The sequence below is a fragment of the Artemia sp. Qi Xiang Cuo genome, chromosome 3 (assembly GCF_049724085.1).
Source record: "Artemia sp. Qi Xiang Cuo chromosome 3, ASM4972408v1, whole genome shotgun sequence".
NCBI lineage: Eukaryota > Metazoa > Arthropoda > Branchiopoda > Anostraca > Artemiidae > Artemia > Artemia sp. Qi Xiang Cuo.
Window position 1 is genome coordinate 60,169,334 of NC_142796.1, and position 23,777 is coordinate 60,193,110.

The 23,777-nt window shown below is 35.3% G+C and overlaps 1 protein-coding gene across 1 annotated transcript in view; it reads right to left on the reverse strand.

Annotated features, from left to right (window-relative positions):
- Window positions 1–4,544: 4,544 nt before the first annotated feature.
- The window catches only part of LOC148954356 (unconventional myosin IC-like), a 63,691-nt gene continuing 44,458 nt past the window's right edge, over window positions 4,545–23,777 (reverse strand). Inside the window, exons 3-5 of the mRNA XM_089086246.1 lie at window positions 23,467–23,537; window positions 5,311–5,519; window positions 4,545–4,637 (exon numbers count right to left, since the gene is read on the reverse strand). Coding sequence (XP_088942372.1) covers window positions 4,545–4,637; window positions 5,311–5,519; window positions 23,467–23,537 — 373 coding nt within the window. The remainder of the gene's footprint in view (window positions 4,638–5,310; window positions 5,520–23,466; window positions 23,538–23,777) is intronic.

Below are 23,777 nucleotides of genomic sequence, written 5' to 3' on the forward strand. Positions count from 1 at the left end.
CCAATTCGTTTAAAGTACACACACATATCTATGCCTCAGGCGTATATCTGAATGTGTACTTTAAACGAATTGTACGGTTACTACTAATACGGCCTTGATTTGGTTGTATCAATTCTCAGCGAAAATTCGTTTTTCAATTTATTTCAATGGAAGTAGGAAAAGAAGATATTTTTTCAAAATGTAAGGGGGGAAATCTAAAGGAGCACTTAAAGGGAGATGGGTTAAAGCAGGTTTAGCCCCCCGAGAAAAAATGCCCCTTCGGATCTCCAATACGAAATCCAGGGAATTCTATCTGCTGAAGAATACAAAACTTTAGATGTATATCCTTAGGATCTACAACTCGAGTACCGCCAGACAATACCTTTTTCCCTACGTGTCTGTATAGATTGTGTTCATATGCGCATATATGGACCTAAGTATAAATCGACGACTGAAATTCAGAGAGGATGCATGAGAACTGACGAAAACAAAAACATGAGGAATAAAAAAATTTTTTTTTAAGGATAGTTCTTTATTTCAAGTTTATTAATGAAAACAACTTTTTCCACAAAATAAGTTTTTCAAAGAAAAGTAAAGAACCCTATTAAACCAAATATGAGCAAAAATGAAACCCAAAACGAACAGAAATTACAATAAATAACCGAGTCAGACCCAAAACGAGCAGAAATTAACATGAGTTGGGCTCAAAACCCCTGTGCCTTCCCAAGGCCAGAACATAATTTGCACTTTACTGAAAAATATAAATATTTTAACTTTTATACTATTACTACTACTACTTACAACTCACCGCAGCAACAAGCCGCCTTAGGCCAACACAGCTAGGCACGCTCCTCCTCCACCCAAATCTATTCAAAGCCTCCGTTTTTACACCCGCCCCCGAAGTTCCTATTTCCTTTAAATCTTTCTTTATGGCATCCTCCCACCCCAATCGCGGACAACCTGCTTTTTGTTTAGCCTTAGACGGTTGGCCGAAAAGGACAATCTTCAGTAATTTTTCATCCTTCATCCGCACGTGCCCTAGCCACCTCAACCTTTCTTTCATTATAGCCATAGAAAGCGGTATTGAACCATATTTTTCGTATAACCTATTGTTTGAAATACGGTCAGTCAGCCGGGTACCCAGAACAATCCTTAAGTAATTTCTCTGGAAAACATCTAGCAAATCTTCATCCGCTTTTCGGAGCGTCCATGCTTCAGAGCCATATTTGACCACTGTTATCACTGTAGCTTCTAATATTCTAATCTTGCTTTGCAGACTTATGTTCCTATTCTTCCAAACTTTTTTTAACTGTGTAAAAACACCATGAGCCTTGGTTATTCTATTTTTAATATCATCACTGCTCCCACCATCTTTACTAATATTACCAAGGTAAGTGAAGCTGCCTACCTGATCGATCTTTTCATTACCCAACGTCATCTTTTCATTTTCACTTATTCCTAGCCTTAGTGACTTAGTCTTCTTAACATTAATTTCCAAACCTTTTCTAGCACCCTGAACTCGCAAAACCTCTAAAACTTCATTCATTTTGCTCACACTTTCATCTAGGATGCTTAAATCATCAGCATAATTTAAGTCCAGGAGACTTTTTCCTCCCCATTTGATTCTGTGGTCTCCCATTGCCTTTCCTGTGCTCCTTAAGACAAAGTCCATCAAAATAATCCATATAAAGGGGGATTGAACACAACCTTGCTTTAATAAATCAAATAATATTAACATTTTGATTACAAAATATCAGTGTATGTATATTATACTAACAATGCAGATTCATTTTTTTTTTCAGCAAAATGCAAATTATGTTTTGGCCTTGGGAAGGCACAGGGGTTTTGAGCTCAGCTCATGTTAATTTCTGCTGCTTCTGAGTTTGACTCGGTTCATGGGGGTTGGGGGGGCAGTTGCCCCCCTAGACCTTCAAATTTACATAAGATATGGCTGAAAAAGCAGATGGTTAGAAAAGCAGTTGATAGAAGGCCCTCAATCATACTATCGACTGCCCCCCCCCTAGACAATATGCTTCCTACGCCCATGACTCGGTTATTTATTGTAATTTCTGTTCGTTTTGGATTTCATTTTTGATCATTTTTGGTTTAATGGAGTTGTTCACTTTTCTTTGAAAAACTTATTCTTTGGAAAAAGTTTTTTTTTTAAATTAATTTCTGTTCGTTTTATATTGTCATAGTCTTTTCAGGGAAAAAGAAAATAACACTTTAAATCTTTTCGTTTTTTAAGACTATAGTTTGGCCTGCTATTTGTATGCTGGAGAAAAATTTTCAGCAATTTTGAACAACATGCACCCTTTTAAAAATATGGACAGGAATAGTAGTGTTTAATTTAGCTTCATACCTCCTCTAGTTGACCTGAAATGGAAAACTTGATACCATTCGCAAAAATATCTGTTTACTTTCTTTGATAGCTTGGATACACTTACGCTATTTTGATTTGGCTAAATTTTAAGAACAGAAGAAGCCCCGAAAGTTTGAACACGATTTCCTCAGTCGTTCTTGGGATATTGCTGAGATACTTTATTGGGAATTAGCATTAAAACAGTGCATTTTGATTTAATCTTAAGGCAACATTTAATTTTTAAACATAATGGGCTAATGGGAGAATGAGCGTGGAAGGGGGATTCGTTGCCCTCCAATCACTTTCGACTATTAAAATGGCATCAACCCTTTCTATTTTCAATCTATTGAGCCCTTTTCGAAGTTCCTACGACAACTCCTTCGATACGAAGTGCCCTGGTCTAAAAAAATAAAAATAATAATATATACTATATATATATATATATATATATATATATATATATATATATATATATATATATATATATATATATATATATATATATATATATATATATATATATATATATAAATTATATATATATAATGTACCCTCATCGATCTTACTATAAAAATGTCAAGCCTTCCAATCAATTTCGACTGTTAAAAAGGACACTAGGCCTTTCGATTTCCAATAGAACTAGCCCTTTTTTAGTTTCTACGACAACGCTTACTATAAACACCTTATATAACCCCAGGGTAACACTTACAACCTTTGCCCTGGGGGCTTTGGGGGGTTTTTCTTCCTCAAATACATAATTTCCTGAACTTTCAACTACGTTGAATAAAATGGCTATCTCAAAATTTTGATCGGATGTGTTTGGGGAAAAGGTGGACGTGAGAGGTGCGTTAGTTGCGCTCCAATCACTTTCGACTATTAAAAAGGGCAGTAGTCCTTTGAATTTCCAATCGAATGAGCCTTTTTTGAAGTTTCTACGATCAACGCCTTCTATAAAAAACCTTATATGCCCCCAGGGCATAATTTACAACCCTTGCCCTGAAGGCTGTGGGGAAGTGTTCTCCTCAAAAACCTAATTTCTATCTGGAAATCAATTACGATGAACAAAATGGCTATGTCTAAATTTTGATTGGATGTGTTTCGGGAAATCGTGGGCTTGGAAGGGGTGTTAGTTACCTTCCGGCCACTTTTTACTATTAAAAAGGGCACAAGCCACTCCAATTTCCAATTGAAAGAGCCCTTTTCGAAGTTTCTACGACAACTTCTTCGGTACGAAGTGCCCTGCTCTAAAGGAAAAAACAAAATAATACATTGTGCCAACATCATTCATATATGCCCCCAGGGCATAACTTAAAACCCTTGCCCTGATGGTTGTGGGGGAGTATCCTCCTCAAAAACATTTTCTATCCTGAAATCAACTATGCTGAATAAAATGATTATCTCAAAATTTTGATTGGATGTGTTTGGGGGAATGATGGGCGTGGGGGGACGGAGCTAGTTGCCCTCCAATCACTTTCGACTATTAAAAAGGGCACTAGCCACTCCAATTCCAATCGAATGAGCTCTTTTCGAAATTTCTACGACAACTTCTTCAATACGAAGTGCCCTGGTGTGGAAAAAAAATAATACATTGTGCCAACATCGTTCTTTACTTAGGCAGCGTTATTGCGTTGCCTATGATAATTCCTGTATTTTAATTACTAAATTTTAAAGGAATAAAATGAATTAAAGTTGAATTAATTAATTTCAAAAGAATTAAAGCTTAATACTTTAAATCTTGAATTTTATTTATATTGTAATTTGTATTCATAATATTTTAATTTATAATATAACTTATTAATATGTTTAGATTTATAATTAGTATTTATACTTCTTTATTTATACACTACAAAGTAGTGTTAGTAACTCTATTTATTAGTGATATCATCTAGTGACAAAGCCGTATCCGGAAGGGGGGGGAGGGGTTGACTGTTTGACCCCCCCCCCCTGAATTTTTTTCCGACTCGTAAAACGTAACAAAAATTGATATAGACAAATTTCTAATGCATTTTTTGAGCTTTTTTGTCTGTAACTCCCCTCCCCCCGTACAAAATTCATTTGCAAAACCCCCTCCAAAAACAAATCCAGTATGCGGCCTTGTCCATTGGCGTGGTTCATCCCACCAGTACTGACCGTGATAGTGGGCTAAAAACACCTAAGACACACTTAATCTGATTTATTTTTCTTTAAATCCATTTTCTAATATCTACCCTTTCATATTTTGCTGATTCAAATTTTTATTACTTCGTTCTTCTTCTTTTTCGCTTTTCAACCGTTCATCTATTCCAAGAACTAGGTCCTTTTGCATGAAAAAAAGATTTATTCATAATTAATTAAGCATACAATGAATAAATGACACGAATCCCCCAAAAGGTTCTCAGGCCTGCAAACAAGGAGGAAGAGATACGATTCAATTAAGCAATAAATCAAAAGAGAAAAATATTATAAAGTTAAAACATCACTAACCAAAAAGAAAAAAATTGTAAAAGAATAGAAGAAAAAACTTAAATACATTAAATACACTAAATGGTGTCATGGATATTGTTTAATCCAATACCAATATTCTGATTTGCCAAAACTGATATTTCTTGCTGTTAAAATTACCGATGGACTTGTATCTCTTTATTTAAGTTTCTGCTACTTAAATAAAGAGATACAAGGGGCTTTTTACCATAAACTGTCAGTCACGGGTCTACCATAGTTGCCTTGCTAAAATCAAACGGTAAATTAATTCAGTTTTCAGTTTTTAAATATTAATTGCTCCATAACAATTTGGACTATAAACAAGTCATTCACAGTGAGATGTTACTAATACTTCGCTAATTTAAGCCAATCAGGATATTTCACAGAAATTGTCAACCAATCAGAAAATTCGATGAAATATCTGATTGGCTCAAATCAGCGGTGGTTAAATCTCAGCACCATCGCAATCTTATGTTTCATCTGAATATGTGAATATTTACGATACTTACAATAGAACTAAATTCAGTGTCCATATATTTCCCAAATCTTGATGAATTATTGTTCCTATTGGTCTTTGCATTACCAAAGGCTTCTAAGACAGGATTGCTCTGTAACAATTTCTCCTTTACTGATCCCACAATTTTCTGGTTGTGACTTATGGCAGCAATAAATTGCAAAATCTTTTTACTTGCTTCAGTTTTTCCTGATCCCGATTCACCTAAAAATGAAACAATAATGAAGTTTTTCCTGATCCCGATTCACCTAAAAAATGAAACAATAATGAAGTTTTTCCTGATCCCGATTCACCTAAAAAATGAAACAGTAATGAAGTTTTTCCTGATCCCGATTCACCTAAAAAATGAAACAATAATGAAGTTTTTCCTGATCCCGATTCACCTAAAAAATGAAACAATAATGAAGTTGGCGGCTATGGTTGTCAAGATTGAAAGCCACGCTAACGTAAATTGGTCTAATAGGTTTGAAAGCTCTCAAAGTACCGATGCTTTGTCGTTCTAATTGGTTGATATTCCTCTAAATGCCTTTGAATAGTCGCAAATAGACAAAGGTTACAACCTCAGACTGCCACAAGGCTGCCAATTCTTCGGATTTCAGTCGCAAACTTGGACTTTTGGGAGAGGTATATACATTGATACTTACCCTCAGAGGCATGTTAAGTACACCTATTATCATTTAATATTTTGTTGTTTTTTTTGTCAGAACATGAATCACATTTTAGTACCAAAAACAAAACAAGAATTCAGGAAGTGGGAATTTACTGTATAGAACTTTCCTGTTATTTAATATTTAAAGCCTTTTAGAAAAGTTTGGTGGCTGGCCAAAATATTAAATTTACATATTTTAATGTACTATACAAAGCAATTCTGCAAAATTTTTAGACTATCTAAAGGGGTACCCTAATTTAATCAAGTTCACAGGTGTGATTGACCAGGTAGTCGCAAAATACCAACAAATCAAGATAAAGACGATAATATTATTATTATTTTTTTTTAATTTTTCACATGCAAATCTTGGTACATTATCAAATTATCACGCGAAGCTTTGATAAGTCAGTCAATGTTTTTTTTTTAATAATCGTCTTTTGAACCTCGATACACATATGAAACCAACCTTGTGAACCACTGTGTTCACAACTTGTGAACCACTGAAACCAACCCTCATAATTTGAAAAACATCAAACATATTTTATTATGTATACAGAGGTGGTGTAAGGAGGGGGAGGGGGCACTTGCCTCGGGCGGAGAGATATTAGGGACATTAAATTTCAAATAAATAATCTAATTGTTAGTCATTTTGCAGTTTTTGAAATTTTATGTTTATTAAACAAAAATAATTAATGAAAATAATTAATAGATTATTAGTTAATTAATAAAATAAATTGAAAAAATCATTAATAATAATTAAATAATTTAAATAATAAACCGAAAAATAAATTAAGAAAATCAATTAATTAACAAATTGAAAGTAATTTCGTTAATAAATGCAAATTTTGATAAAATTTAGCCTGAAAATTTTGTGGGAGACAGGGGGGGGGGTAATCAAGATTTTGCCCGAGGCAAAAGAGAGGCCAGAATCACCACGTCTGTATACAGAGCAAACGTGGAGAGTAGGTAGAAAATGGTATAATTGGTAATGAAGCTGGCCAAACCCTTGATACAATAGCATCTTATCATCTCCTCTCGGCCCTGGGAACTTAACACTAAGATTTTCGACTCTAGCTTGGCGATCAATGGCACAGGAGCTAGACGCCCAGGTACGTTAGTCTAGTATTACTTCTTTATCCTTCGGCCCAAAAAACTCCCCGCTGAAGGGCTTATCAATCAGTGTTTTTGAGCGATTAGTGAAACCCTCAAATTTAGATAAGTTAAAAAACGCTCAAGATGACCATTAGCATAGAAAAATTGTCATAAATATTAAGGAAAAATTACTAACAAATAGGGAAAAATCAAAAAATCATGAGTAAAACACAATAATAATTATATAAAATAGGAAATTATAGTAAAGAGAAAAACTAATAAAGACAAATTTCAGAGGAGAGTTCCTTTAGGGCTACTGTGCAATGCCGGAAACTACTGAGGGAGTTTTCGGTATTGCATAGAACGTCACCATATAGTAAACCACTACGTCATCAGATTCACGAAGGAGGTCTAAATCCTTAAGGAGTGGGAGAGGGGGCACAAAATTTGTTCAGGAGCTTAAGGAAGGACATGATTCATTAGCCTATAGTGATGCAGTGGCGTAATTTCGTCAAAATCCTGAGGAAGAGGAAAAGCCGGAGCCAATTTTCCCAAATTGCACCATCAGTAGAATACCATATATTTAAAATACAAGATTCTTTCCTTCTAAAGATGATTCGGGCAGAAATTAAACGTTCCCTAATTGAGTTCAAATACCGCTTCCAAGAGTCTAAATTTTTATTCAGCAAAAAGAGAAACTGCGTTCTACCTTCAGTCAAACAACGACGCTAGTCCCTCGAATTTCCTTAAGATAACTGTAGCAAAAAAATTCTATGAACAACATTTCTAAGGCAGTTTAAATGGCAAAAAAATCGTGTGAACGCCTGAGTCATCGGAAAAATCTTAAGGAATCCATTGGACGAAAAATTTACATCCTTGGTCCTCTTGGGCCAATGGCGGCCAGTCCGTACAGTGCAGGACGGAAAAACTGCGTTTCGGAGTGGGGTAAATGTGCCTTTTTAATTTAATCTCAAGTGAGATCTGAAACAATCAGCACAGAGCTAGAGAGATTCAGACGAAATTATTGTATTTTGGTCACCGTTATTGTCATAGAAGTGACCCGTTCCTGTGCAACTAAGTATGTAAGTTCAATAAATATATTGTCTTTTTTATCTGTGTTTATTTCATTTATATGTCTGCGTCTAGTCCAATAATAGGTAATTAGTTCGCAAGTCTCCAAGGTAAAGCTCCCAAAGGAATCTGATCTCCAGATAGCCCGAGAAGAAGAGGCCACGTTTTTTCATCCCTACAAGCACCAAAAGTTGTCATTGCCACAGCTTAGAAAGAGTTTCTAACCCCTGCTAGCCTATAAGAATTCGTATCTCTTAAGTAAGATCTAATTGCGCCGCGGAAATAAAGCTCTGAGACGTCAGTATTTCTAGTTCAATAATTCTTAATTCCTCGTAACTTTTAATGGATTAAACTAAATGAAATAATTCAAAGATATTCAATATCAGCATTAAAATACAATTCGATTTATATGTATATTAGAGAAATTACGGCATCCGGTTCAAATGTAAGAAATAAGAAATAGGGAAATAAACCTATGCCATTCATATCTGACTTATTGAGAAAACCGGGTTTTGTTTTTGATTAATAAGAATACGTTTGACTCAAATACTAATTTTTCTATCACAACCCATAACAATCAACAACAATCTTCCATTATCGCTACAAATGGCGCGTGTCGGAAATTGGAGGAAAACTGCGAACTAGTTAGGCTATTTAAACTTTGTAATTTGAATTTAATTGTTGGAGAGATACAGACATAAGTAAATTGATTAGGCCTATAACCGCTAGGCTAAGACAGTAAACCCCTTATATCTCAAAGGAGATAATAGCCTACCCCAAAATAGGTTAAGTAAAATTTTAAGTTGATATAAACGCAAAAAAAATGGACGACCTAAACGAGTTACTAATAGTGCAAAAAATAGTCGCAAAAAATATAGAGATTGCAAAATCTATACCAGAGTACAATGGTCAGTCAGATATTGACGAATTTAATATCCAACTGACCCAGTTTGTACAACTAACAAAAACAGACGTTGGAAAACTAAAAAATATGCTGATTATACGATTAAGAGGCCAGGCCTTAACGTTTCTAAAACAGGTTAAACATACCATAGGCAATGACGCCAACTTGCCAATAGATACCGTTGATGACTTGTTAAAAGCATTCAAAGAGAGATTTATAGAAACCAGTTCTATAAATAAATTAAAACACGGAGTAGTAAGCTTTAATTTTTCACAAAATATAAGGGAATACCTTGATAACATACGCATTTCTGTAGAAGCAAAATACGGAAGTGGTTCGGGGCAACTGTATGACAGTTGCCCAGTCACTAAATACCTTTTTCCAAGGGCTACCCCCAAAACTATATAGAGCAGTAATATCCAAAAATATTCAGACGTTGGATCTTGCAGTCCAAGAATTAGAGCGACTAATCGAAGTTTATAAAATGGTTTCTAATCATGGTAATGAAAAAATAAATAGGCTACACGACTCAAACGCGAGCCTAATCTTCAAGGGTAATAAGGCAACCCCCAATTTCCTTTCAAGGAAAAACTCCCCTGTGGCACAAAGAAACAAAACGCCAGAACCCGCTAGGCAGAAAACAGTACGTTTTCAGCCCATTAACCCCACAATAATAAGGTGCCATAAGTGCAATCACGTTGGCCACATAGCGAGAGAGTGCCACTATGTCCCCAATCCCGTACCAAGAAATGCTGTCGGTAATACGCAAAATTACGGCAACCATTTGTTCGGAAGAACAAATTTTAGCACCGGTCGTGCAATAGGCTATAGCCAGGGGGATTGCGCCAATCAGTACCTTATAATGGGTACCAACAAAATTTTATAACCCTCCACCCAATAGACAAATTAATTACTGGTTTGAAAACCCAAATACTCGCCAAGGCCAATATAATGCGAGAATGCAATATAGAAATCATGAAAATTTGCCGAAGAGAAACGAAAGTTTTGCAAGCCAACGGCACTGGCAGTCAGCGCCAGCAAACGGCACTGACACGAGACATCCACGTTACCATAATAATACATGGAGAAGACAGACAGACGTAAATCATTTAAATATGCCTACGGAACCTAATACGTCTGAATATCTATTACGAGCACCAACACATGAAATAAATCCCCAGGGAAACGTTTCGGGCCCCTCAGAAACATAAGTTGGACCCAGAAGGTGCCAGGAATATTTAATAGGTCCAAAAAAATACTAGTGCCTTCTTGTAGTGATACTAATAACAAGTTACCTATATTTAATGATTTTTGTGTAGAAAACGTTTACTTTACGGCCTTAGTTGACAGCGGAGCTACTGTAAATATCATAAATTCTTGCGTATTTAAAATGTTACCTCTGCACATTAAACGACAGAGGAACCCTAATAATCCCAACTTAAAAAGCGGGACAGGTAATAAGTTAAATGCAAAAGGGTCAATTTTCCTAAACTAAAAAAGAGATAGTAGAACGTTCATGTCGAATTTTATTATATGTGATAATTTCCAATACGAAGCTATTATAGGGACAAATTTTCTAAGGTCTAATAAAACACTATTAGACGTAGCCAACAAGAAGTTTGTATACCCAGCTAAGGTAGGGGAAGAAATTCCTACCTTAAGAAATCGTAACAGAGGTTACGAAGATAATATAATAGTAAAAAAAATTTCTAGTGGTAGAATGTCGAAGTATTTTGAACCTCATGTCTTGCAAAGACGGGGCATGATTGTAAATTTACTAAATTACTCTGAGGGATATTTTATAAATAAATTATATTTGAATAATATCAGCCCCGACGCTGCTAAAATAAAAATAAGAACTATCCACCGGTAGAGATAAAATGAAGTTAAAAAAATAGCGCAAATATAGATGAAAATAATACAATCTAACGCGACGCCATAAGATGCCGCAATGGCGCAGCATAGCGCCATTATAAATCTAATAAACAATGAAAATGAAGAAAAATATTACGGATTTGCGATAAAGAAAACAAAAATCCCTCCAAAAACGATGCAAAAAATTCAAATATCACAAATGATCGAGCCCGTGGTTAGCAAATCAGAAATACGGTATGCAACACCGTTTGAAATACCCGAAAATCTGTTATGCGAGAAACAGATTATGTCTTATGACAAAGGGGAAGGTTTTATTTGGGTAACCAATAACCACGAAATTGATACAATTACAATTAAAACGGGGAAATGTTTAGTCCAAATCCAGGTTTTAACGGAAAATGATTTAAATACATGGGAAAATTCTAAAAGATGCCTAGTTAACGGTATTAAAACTTCAAATAACGAATATCCTTTAACTAAATCGCAATTTTTAAACAAATTTAAAATGGATCATATTACGCATATGTAAATTCATAAAAATTTATGCGAATTATTATGAAAATTTACGGTTTTATTTTCTGCATCTGAATATTATATCGGGAAAATTCAATTTTACTAAAATTAAATTTTAACGACTGGTAATCCTGTAGCAAAACAGCCATATCGTGTGCCATATAAGCACAAAGAGTGGTTACAAAATAAAATCCATGAATTAGAAAGAAACGAAATTATACGCCCAAGTATAAGTCCGTATAGTGCACCAGTGATCTTAGTACCAAAAAAAGAATGGAGATCTTAGACTCGTAGTAGATTATAGGGCTCTCAACAAACAAGTAGTTAGCGATAAATTTCCTCTACCAAGAATAGACGAAATTCTTGACTCAATTTCAAGCAAAAACAAAATTTTTACTTCTTTGGACCTTACCCAAGGCTACCACCAAGTGAAAATAGCCGAAAAGGATGTCCATAAAACTGCATTTTCAGCATCCGAATACAGATCTTATGAATACTTAAGGGTACCATTTGGGCTTAAAACAAGTTCAAGCGCATTATGTAGACCCCCATTGCACCTAATAAGAGGATTAAAGAATATAATTCATTTTGTTGATGATATTATATGCGTGGGGGAAAACACTGAGCAACACTTAGCAACATTAGCTAAGGTGTTCGAGAAGTTCAGGCAAGGCAATTTAAATTGCCGGCCCGATAAAGTAAATTTGTTTCAATCAAAAATTTAATTTTTAGGAGTAGTAGTAACACAGGGAGAGATATCCCCAGACCCTGATAATATAAAATCTGTTGAAAACCTCAAACCACCCAGAACTCTGACAGAATTAAGGGGAATTTTATGCCTTACTGGCTACTTTAGAAAATTCGTACGCAATTATGTCCAAATTGTGAAACCCCTCACAGAATTCACCAAAGGAAACTCCCATATTGTTACCTGGTCCCAGGAAGCTCACACTTCCCTAGACCGTCTCAAAAAGGCTCTCACTTCTGAAACAATTTTGTAACTCCCTGATTTTAAAAACGGGAAATTTGTGATTATCACTGATGCTAGTTCAAAAGGCATAGGCGCTATCCTTTCGCAAATAATCCCAGAAGGAGACCCTAACCCTCTACAGGGAACACCCAACCAAATAGAAAAAGTTATATGCTATTCAAGTAAAACTTTATCAAAAGGCGAAAATAGTTATTCCGCAACAAACTTAGAATTGTTATCTATTATCTACCACTTGGACAAATCTAGGCATTATTTAATTGGTAGAAAATTTATACTACGATCAGACCATAAAAGCTTGCAGTATCTGCGGACATTTAAAAACCCCACGGGCATTATGGATAAAGTGATCATTGAAATCCAAGACAGAGATTATTAAATTGAAAAATTAGAATGAAAACAATAAGTGGTTTTAGACTTTTAGATAAGATACCCATAAAATAGTCCACCAGACACAGAAGAAAATTAAGTTAATAGAATTAATGCTAAAAGAACACATGGTTGAAAGAAAAAAAAAGCTGGAGAGGCAGTAAAAGAAAATAAGAATAACTATTGTCCCTTGTCTTTGGAAAATATAAAAAGAAAGCAAAAAAAGGACGAAATGTGTGTAGCACTAATCGATTATTTTGTAAATGACGAGGCGTTACCAGATAAATTCAAAACTCTTAGAAAAGAGAAAGATAATTTTTACTACGACCTGGATGAAGAAATACTGTGTAGGATCGTGACTGTTGAGACAAATAGAAACCAAACCTCGATAATACCTGTGTTACCACAAAACTTGATAGGGCCTGCATTTGAATATTTTCATTCGGACACAGGTGGACATTTAGGAGTTATGAAAACGTTCCATAAGTTAAAACAATACTTTTACATACAATCGGCACTGACAAAACTTAAAGAATTTGTAAATACATGCAAAGCACATAACTTAAGAAAAATACCCCCAGCTTACCGAAATCCTCCAATGGGAAGGGTCTCGGTAGTAAATTACCCTTTCGAGATTTTCTCATTTGACCTATACGGGACAAGTGGAGGCTTACCTGTTTCTAGCAGAGGCCATACTTGTATTCTTTCGGTTATAGATCATTTTTCCGGATTTACTTTTGCAAAAGCATTAAAAAATCAAGGTGCTTATGCCACAAGTAGGGCATTAGCAAAATTATTTTTACAATTTGGCATTCCTAATAAAATTTTGAGCGACAACGGGAGCAATTTTGTTGCAAAATTAACAAAAGATTTAATGAGTTGCCTCAATACAGAGAAAATGGTAACAGCGCCGTACCATCCGCAAGCCAACAGTAAAACAGAAAACAGGCATAAAATATTTTCGAACGTTCTAAGTATTTATACGAAAGACAATAGGAGCGACTGGGATAAATTCTTACCTTACTTAACTAACGTAATCAACACTGCTTATTCCAAAACAGCCATAGACAATCCATTTTATTTACTTTTTGGTCGAGATTTTAGAATCCCGTATGATGATATTATTGAAACTCGGCAATATTATGACGACTCAGAAGATTATAAACAAGAATTCATAAATAGAATGAGGAAAACTTATAAAATAGCTAGGCAAGAGTTGGACAAATATAAAATAAACCAAGAGCTTAGAAACCAACCCAAAGTGAAGGGGAATATAAATTTCAAAGTAGGAGACTTCGTTTACCTAAAGAACGAGGCAAAAACAGAAGGAAAAAAACTTTCCAACAAATATTCTGGACCGTACAGAATAGTCAAAAAGTACGATGATGAATATACATTTAAAATGGAAAACCCCAATAGCGGAAGAACTTACAATGCGCATGCTAGCCAAATAAAAAGAACCAAATGTCCAGAGAGATCGGTATCCCATCCCTCTTCTACTGATTCGTCAGATTCGGAAAATGAGCCCCCTAGGTCAAGATTGGCAGAGCTAAAACCTTTCAATTTTAAACAAGATTATTTTGAAAATGAAAGTGATGAACAAAACTTTGAAGAATTTTTAGCAATGGAAAATCTAGTTGTACCTGAGAAAAAAACCCTAACACCAGTAAGAATAAGAACGCCAAAAAGCCCAAAAAGTTATTCATCGGCAGGTGCAGGAGATTTAGATTATACAATATCTCCAAATACCCAATTGTTCTACGATAAAGTCTCAACTACAAGTCCCCCCAAAAGAATTCCAGAGAAAGTGGTTTCCCCTGCAACACCAATGGACAGGACTTTGTCTTTGCAAGAAGAATTTAACAGAGAAGTAGAGACCCCGGCATTGCTTTAAAGAAAACTCCTCTCACAAATTTAATTAGAATAAACCTGCAAGAAGCTAAGGCTTTAATTAATATTCCCATAAAAAAGAGTCAAAGTACATTGCCCGAGAATAAAACTCCCAAGGATGACCAGCAAGGTCAACATCATGATGTAACTGTGTCCAAGGTCAAACCTAAAAAGTGGACTTCATTGAAGGAGACCTTTGTGCAAAGAATGCCCCACCTCCCCAAAGACATGGCCTTCAAACAATGGAGGAACCCCGAAAAAACTATTGATTCCTCCCAAAGCTCTCAAGAATCTTTCAAATCCCCCGAGTTGAGAACTCAAAACGAAGACTTGAGGAGTAAACCTTCTACTTCCAGGGGAGTAGAAATTTACGAAGGAATGGCAGGTGATACCACAAAAAGTGCCACCTCTAAAAGTTCCAATCCAGATTCGTCGGAAACTAGTGCCAAAGAGTCTGATGGTGAATCAGACCATATAGTAGCTAAAGAAATAGGGAAATCAAGGCCGACCTCAGCAGCCGCACACGGGAAACAAACGAGCACATTGTGCTCTAATTTTTGTGACATATTTTCGCAAGTCAGTCACGTTATATCTTACCTATACTGACTCAGGTCTCCCTCGGATTTTCTATGAAAAAAATCGACCCGTGCCCTAACTAAGATGGATAGTATCCAAAACAAGATATTATCAGTACAGAAAGGTCTAATTAGATGAAATATTTTGTCTTAGTGCAGATTATAATTATTTTATTTTATATGATATAAATATATCATATTTATTTATTTAGTGCAAACAATAGCCTTCTAAATGATATTGATGCCAGTTCTTCATTACACATATTCTTTGCCAAGCATCAACTGGAATCTACGCAGGCAAGCTTGGAATCCTGCATCTAATGACCTTATTCGAAAGAAAAATATGATGCCCCATATGTTGACTTGTAATTATGGAAAATCCAAGAGAAGAACACGGGGAAACAAAGAAGAACACCTCTGCATTTCAGCGGTTAAACCCGGAGCCCCATGAGAACGTCTAAGCCAAGAAATAGGGAAGACATCAGAAAACTAGTGGGTATAGAGTTCTCCACTTTTCCTTATTATGTCTTGTTCCCTCATTGTAGTACTGTTTGCGTAAAACCATGTGGTTATGACGCTGCAATATGCATTTCTTATACAGTACGGACTTGCGTAAACAATGCAGGCATGAAAAAATATTGTAAAAGTAGACCTCAAACTTAATAATGTAGGGTAAATTATGTTTATTTAATATCGATATTTCCGTCCTCAAAACAGATTTGAAGAAATTTCTGTTTTAGATTTTCATTGTGAGTACCAATATTAGTGTTTTTATTTAATTCTGTCCCATAGCTTAGAAATTAATATACCCAATTAATACGTGACTTATTTGTACTATGAGTATTTACTTCAAATAACGTATGATTCTGCCTCGCTATTTTTATTACAGGAAGTAAATGGCAAATTGGTTATTGAGCATTACAATGAGCTGCCCAGTACAGATACGACCCAGTAGCATCTATTTTCATCATATCTCAACCAACGAAGAGTACTCACCATAACTCCAGGCAACTATCATCCCAGCTTTGTCTACGAAAACAACAGTTACCTTTGATCGTCGTTTTTTCGACTATGAACCATATTATGTATCAGGTAACACTATATTTGAACCTCAGTATCAAGTGCTTTAACGAACTATATAATCAGATAAACGCTGAGAAACCCATCGGTCAGTACAAGATATAAATACGTAGATATCGCTGTTGATACTCACTATGGACCCCAGAATAATTTGACATTATAGTGATGATATTTGAAGCTAAACGATATTAAACGCTATTTAAAGTTAAATGACACTTAAAGACATTTGAAGATTTTTGAAGACGAAATTAAAGACAATTTGAAATCTAATTCTGAGAACTCCATCGATCAGCACACGATAAACGATATTTGAAGTTAAATGACACTTAAAGACATTTGAAGATATTTGAAGCAGAAATTAAAGACAATTTGAACTTTAACTCTGAGAACACCATCGAGAAGTACAAGATAAACGATATTCAACGATATTTGAAGTTAAATGACACTTAAAGACATCTGAAGATACTTGAAGCAGAAATTAAAGACAATTTGAACTTTAACTCTGAGAACCCCATCGATCAGCACACGATATTTAACGATAGTTAAAGTTAAATGATATTTGAAGATGTTTGAAGTTGAATTTAAAGACAATATATTAAAAGAATCACCATAGTATGACGACAACCCGTTTCAAAAGGCACAAATGAACAATTTTACGCGAGAATACATTCTCTATGTGCCTCGAAAATCCTAAAAATGATATGCTGAGAAGAAAAACACCAACACCTATAGTGGGAAGAAACATTTCTCAGTTGACCATTTGAACGATATTTAACGGTCATTTCCCAGTTGACTATTAAGGAAAACTTACCGTGCAAAGACAACTAGACTCGAACTGTTGCATGAAGAAACCATAACGTAAGTGCTTCGAAATTTTTGCCAGGACAAAAGGAGTGAAGGACAGTAATTTACAACAGAAGGGTGTAGTACACTAAAGACACGAAAGGTGAGGAATAGATGTGAAACTAAACGTGTTACTTCCTAATAACGTTGAAAATTCAAAAATCTTAATAGTGACAGTGTTTTAATGTCATCAGTGAATATGATGAGCCAAATATGGTATATTATAAAACATTCTAATATGTACCACAAGTAGAATTTGATGTAATATAATTATGTTATTCATTTAACGTTGTGTAGATAGTATGTTGTACGTCATAGAGACAGCAAAAAAAAAAACTAATATAAAAGTAGAATAGTCCCAACCTTACTGGAAATGTAAAAGTAATCAGTGTTAGATATAGAAAAAAAAACTTTAGTATAGTAGCTAACCTAGAACCATAAATAATCTTAGTCCGGTAGATGAATTTTAGATAGGGATGTAGAATAAAATAAGAAAAATAATTGAAAAATTTTAAGCACTCCTAATGGGCAGTTACTAATGACGGGACGTCATTATTTCATGGGAAGGGTGATGTGCACCATCAGTAGAATACCATATATTTAAAATACAAGATTCTTTCCTTCTAAAGATGATTCGGGCAGAAATTAAACGTTCCCTAATTGAGTTCAAACACCGCTTCCCGGAGTATAAATTTTTAATCATAAAAACTAGAAACTGTTTTCTATCTACAGTCAAACAATGACACTATTCGTTTAAATTTCTATAAGATAATTGTAGCAAAAAAAATTCAATGAACAACATTTATGAGGACGTTTAAATGGCAAAAAAATAGTTTGAACACCGAGTCATCTGAAAAATCTTAAAAAATCAATTGGACGAAAAATTTACGCCCTTGGTCCTCATGGGCCACTGGCGGCCAGTCCGTAAAGTACAGGATAAAAAAACTGCGGTTTGGAGTGAAGTACATGTGCCTTTTTAATTTGAATCTCTAGTGAGATCTGAAACAATTAGCACAGAACTAGAGATATTCAGACGAATTTATTGTATTTTGGTCACCGTTATTGTCATAGAAGTGACCCGTTCCTGGGCAACTAAGCATGTAAGTTCAATAAATCTATTGTCTTTTCTCTCTGTGTTTATTTCATTTATATGTCTGCGTCTAGTCCAATAATAAGTAATTAGTTCGCAAGTCTCCAAGGTAAAGCTCACAAGGGAATCTGATATCCAGATAGCCCGAGAAGAAGAGGCCACGCTTTTTCATCCCTACAAGTACCAAAAGTTGTCATCGCCACAGCTTAGAAAGAGTTTCTAACCCCTGCTAGCCTATAAGAATTCGTATCTCTTAAGTAAGATCTAATTGCGCCGCGGAAATAAAGCTCTGAGACGTCAGTATTTCTAGTTCAATAATTCTTAATTCCTCGTAACTTTTAATGGATTAAATTAAATGAAATAATTCAAAGATATTCAATATCAGCATTAAAATACAATTCGATTAATATGTAAATTAGAGAAATTACGGCATCCGGTTCAAATGTAAGAAATAAGAAATAGGGAAATAAACCTATGCCATTCATATCTGACTTATTGAGAAAGCCGGGTTTTGTTTTTGATTAATAAGAATACGTTTGACTCAAATACTAATTTTTCTATCACAAACCATAGCAAATATCTTCTTCAATATTTCTCCATCGCTACAAAATCAAGTGAAAATGACAGTGAAAACTGACCTGTTTTGGCAAGTTTTTGTTTACAGAAGCTAAATTTCCGCTGGGGGGAGGAAGGGTAAACTGAGGTCTGGAGGGAACAGTTGCCCTCCCCCCTTTCTTAATAGCATATTACGCCCCTGTAGTGATGTACTGATGTAGTGATGCATTTCTATATGCAAAATTTAAACACACAGTTTCATTTAAAATCATAATTCTGTGTATGGGTTTTCAAGATAATTTGGCATTATATATTTCACACGGGAAGAATTACAATTGTAATTCAGGCATCATTGACAAGAACACAAAGGCAAAATTACTAATTCTATCTTGCACAATTCTTGCCGAAATGTGAAGGTCAGGTGCAAATGAAAGTTTTGATTGTTTTCTAGAAGCTAATTCATATATAGTTAGCATCTTTCGAATAATGACACAGTCTTTACGCTATAATTATAAACAATTAACGCGTAGTCAACTAATTCAGAGTCATGAATTTTGGCGAATCTGTTCTTATTCAATTCAGCATAGATCCCGCATTATGCTTGATACATCCAAAGTTTCGACGATTTCAAACTGCTTTTTCTACCATGATATAGCCGTGTAAGGAGGGGGGGGGGGTATAACAAAGGTATAGGACAATTCCTTCTAGGATCTCACTGGCATGAAAAGGTGGCGCTCTGCAAAATTTCAAATAAATAGGCTAATTCAACAATTTTAATCATTTTGTATTTTTTTTTCAATTTCATTAAAATACACTAGAGGGCGCAGTTGGCAGGACGCATTCAATCCAAATTCAATCCGCATTCAAGCAAATTCAATCCAAAATTTGCATTTTTCCCATATCTTCATCACAATTCCTTGAAAATAAAAGTAAGTAGATCGAATTTAGTTAAATTTAATTTTTTTTGTGATGTTTTGTATTCAAATTTCGTTAATAAATGAAATTGTTTTTGATAAATGAACATTTTATTAAAATTCTGTCTAAAAATTGGAGAGACAGGGGGAGAGCGCTAATCATGATTCCGCACCCAGCATGAGAGAGACCAGAACCGCCACTGCTTCAAGGTCGAACCTAGATTTTACTTTCAAGCATGATTGAGTATTTAAAGCTTGCAGCATGGGCATAGTGAAGATACCTGGTCGTGGAAGGTGGCAGATAAGCCGAATTCTTTAGGTTTTCTTTAAACATAAAGTCAAACGAGGTGGTTTTCACTGTGTCTTATTTTTCGTTTCAATTTTCGTAGTTGGGATATTTATTATCTCTATTCATCTCCCTGGTTCAGCATTTCGTACCATTGCTATAAGAGGTGGAATTGCCAAAATGCACCCTTAATGCTTAGCAGCATGACTAAATACCGTACTTGAGCAAGCTTCCAATAGGCCTGTTTTTTCACTCATCAATGTGCTAAGATCTTACGTCTTCTGTCAGAAAATGCTAAAAGTGAAATCTTTGAACAAAGATCTAACATCTTTGGTCGTTTTTGTGCAAATGTCTTTCATCATTCAGCTATGATCAGCGGTCTGAGAACAATGATGAGTAGATCATCAAAGTTCTCTCATCATTGTTCTATATGGCAAAACAGTGGCGGTCTTCACACTTTTTGCTAACATCAGTGAGCTGTAAGATCTTAGAAGAAAGATAAGTTAAAAAACGATAATCTTTGCAGAAAGATGTAAGATCTTAGTGCTAAAAAACGGGCCTAATGTCTCAAAATATTTTTCATCCTGTTTAATAGCACTAAAAACAGTAGGGCTATGCACAGTGACTTCCAATACCGAAAATCGAACTCGGGCCTATTGGGTGAAATCTGTCCTAGCTGCTAGACCATACGGGGTCACAAAAGATATTTTATAATAAATTAAGGATGCATTACAGGGAAATAAAAAAAGTAACATACTTAAGGGAAAATAAAAAATATCAAGGTAAAAAACATGAGTTTAGCGGGTTTTTCCCTGCCTTAGAAAGCTGAACGCCAAGTTGAACAAAACTTCCAGCAATGGATGTTTGGTGTAGGTGGTTTTGGGTGTAAGCATGATATTTGGTTGTGGCGGGTGTGTAGATGAGCCAAATTTTAAGGTTGGACGAAACTTCCTAGAATATATCTACATCCCAAATTACGGCCCAGGCGGTGGTAAACTGATAACTTCAGAAATTAATCTTCAGCCAAAATATGGGGCTGTAAAGGTTTTGCTAACCGACGACATCAATTACAGGAGGGGACGGAAGGGGTGGAGCGAGCATATGCCATCTGTATTTTTTTAACACTTCCCTTAGGTTTTGAAAAATAATTTTGGTATTTTTAATTGAAAATTGGTTTTTTTGGTGTCTTCATTGACAAAAATGAAAAAAATCAACCATATTTCACCCTTCTCATTTTGAAAACTACACTTTGCCCCCCCCCCTCCTCCCTAACTTTCTGTGAATTGAAGCTACTAGTGCTTACCTCATATCGTCACTCCTTACCTGCTTTTCAGCTTTGAAAGATTCTATGAAAATGGCTGGTAAATCTGACTAGATTTCAAATTCTTGCTTAGAATTCAGCTTACATCCAGGGAATTGCGTTGCCTAGACCTATAGTCCAAAAATGTAGACCTTAGCCCAACATTCATGTATTTTTAAAGTATAGCAAGTACTAAGTTTATTCGACAAGACACCTATCTTCACATAATTTTTAAAGCCGTACAGTTAGAGATGAGGTGGAAATAATACGTAGTGGAAAACAACTTGCTGGGTCTATGCCCATTCTTGAGAACTTCTTTTATATAGCTCACAGAAGCCTCTGTCCTGGAATGTTTCGACATAGCATAAAGACTGCTTCTCTTGGAGTGTCTGCCTCGCGAAAATACCTCTCTTGATTTGGGCCACATTCTAAGCCAATTTTTACTTATTTATTCGAAGTTACGAAGCATCTATGTTGAACCTTTCAAGTGTTGAAATAGGGGTGAAGAGGGGATGGGCCTTGAAAATACCTTCTTGAATCCTACTTTGAGTTGTGAATCAATTGCTATAAGCCTCATTTAGGGCAGTGGGAGGGAGTAGGGTTGTGAGCTCAAAAACATAATCCTGGATGCAAGGGCGTCCTGATGGGGAAGGGGGGCAACTCCAAGTTGCTAACTGATTTTTACGTATTTCACCGAAGTGTTTTATATTTTGGTGTGTGAAAGTCAGCTTTGGTGGTGAGGTGTTTATGTTGCTTTGGTGTTCTCGTCGAAGTAACTCTAAAAGCTTCTGTGACCTATGTGGATCATTTGCGACAATTGTAGATATTAATATTGGGGTACATTTTTACCAAATCATATTGTTGACTTACGAATAAAGTGAATATACCACTCGATGCCTTTTTTTATGCTCTCCAAATATAATAATCATTTTTGTCGGAAATGAATTTTACCCCCACCCCTATATACCAATTCAGGGTATATATTTGCACATTAGGGGGGGGGGGAGCAAATTATATTTCTGATGTAAATGGAAGGTAAGATTAAACCTTACTGTCAATTCGCTTGAATTTGCAGTGGCATCCCTGCCTGGAATATTCATAAATTGAACTTCCTTTCTTCTCCAAAGTTTGCACACGGGAGTGGGCAATCTCATGGAGGCCTATGTCTTGGAGACTTATTTTGGGATAACCTCCAGCAATAAGGGGAATAAGATTTAGATCACAATCGAATTTTGCAATCTGCGAATTTAACTTAAATAAGCTAAAAATATTCGGTACTTGTCTATTATATAAACATACTCGAGAAGTGAAGTTTGGTGAAAATAAAATATGGTGAAAATAGAATACTTTACAAGCAAAATTGTTAAATAGGTTAAATAGATTTGGTTAGGTTACAATAGATTTGTTTAGGTTACATATTTAATATATGCTATGCTTTACCCCCCCCCCTCTAATGTGCAAATATATAGCCCAAATTTGTTTCTAAACTATTATATTTTCATCATAATTTTGTTTTATTTCATTAGCATTCACCAAACTTCACGTCTCGACGGTGTTTTGTATAATAGACAAGTACCAAATATTCTTTCTATGTTTTATTTGCGCTTGATATTACTAAAGGCCTGTCCTTGTTATAGTCCTTTCGGGCTAAGTCAGATGAGTGAACGCACATGATTTGTCTTTTGAGCCTTAAAAGGCACCAATGAAGAACAGAGCTGCCAGAAATAAGTAAAAACACACGGGCGAAAACGTCTGAGCAGCAATAATGAAAACGCGGCTTGAGAGCTACAAGTGTCGTAAATTAATGGGGTGTTTTAAACCCAGGTAACACGTGTGCTAAATTGGCCACTAATTTATACAACTATTGGACCAACCAGGTTCGCTTATAAAAGAGGAAGCAAGTTATGATTGGTAGATTAATAATTATGCAGGGGCGGATCCAGGATTTTTTTAGGGGGGGGCAAAATAGGTTGATCCGATAAACTTTGCGTTAGGAGCAAGTTTAATTAATACAAACTTGCGTTAATTAAGTCAATTGCACTATTTTAAACTATGTTAGGGGGCGCACCCCCCTCGCCCCCCTGGATCCGCCACTGTTATGCCTATATATTGATGAAGCCTATAACTAAACACGCATATGAATTGGACTTTACATACCTGAGATAAGAATACACTGGTCAGCGTGCTCACCTCTCATGGCTCTAAGGGCAGTATCACTCACAGCAAAGCTAAAACGATACAATTAGCCTAATTTTATTGAATTAATTTCACAGTAAAATTCATTTATATTTAACGATATATTCAATTATATATAAGTTAATACACTTAATTTAATGATACAATTCAATGTATATAATGATGAGGATCCGCTTCACTTCATGGCTCTTTATCTTGAGTTATAGGATTTAGAACAAAATAATTTTCTAGTAGTGTTCGGTCAAGCGAGTGGTTGGTCTCAGTAATGGGAC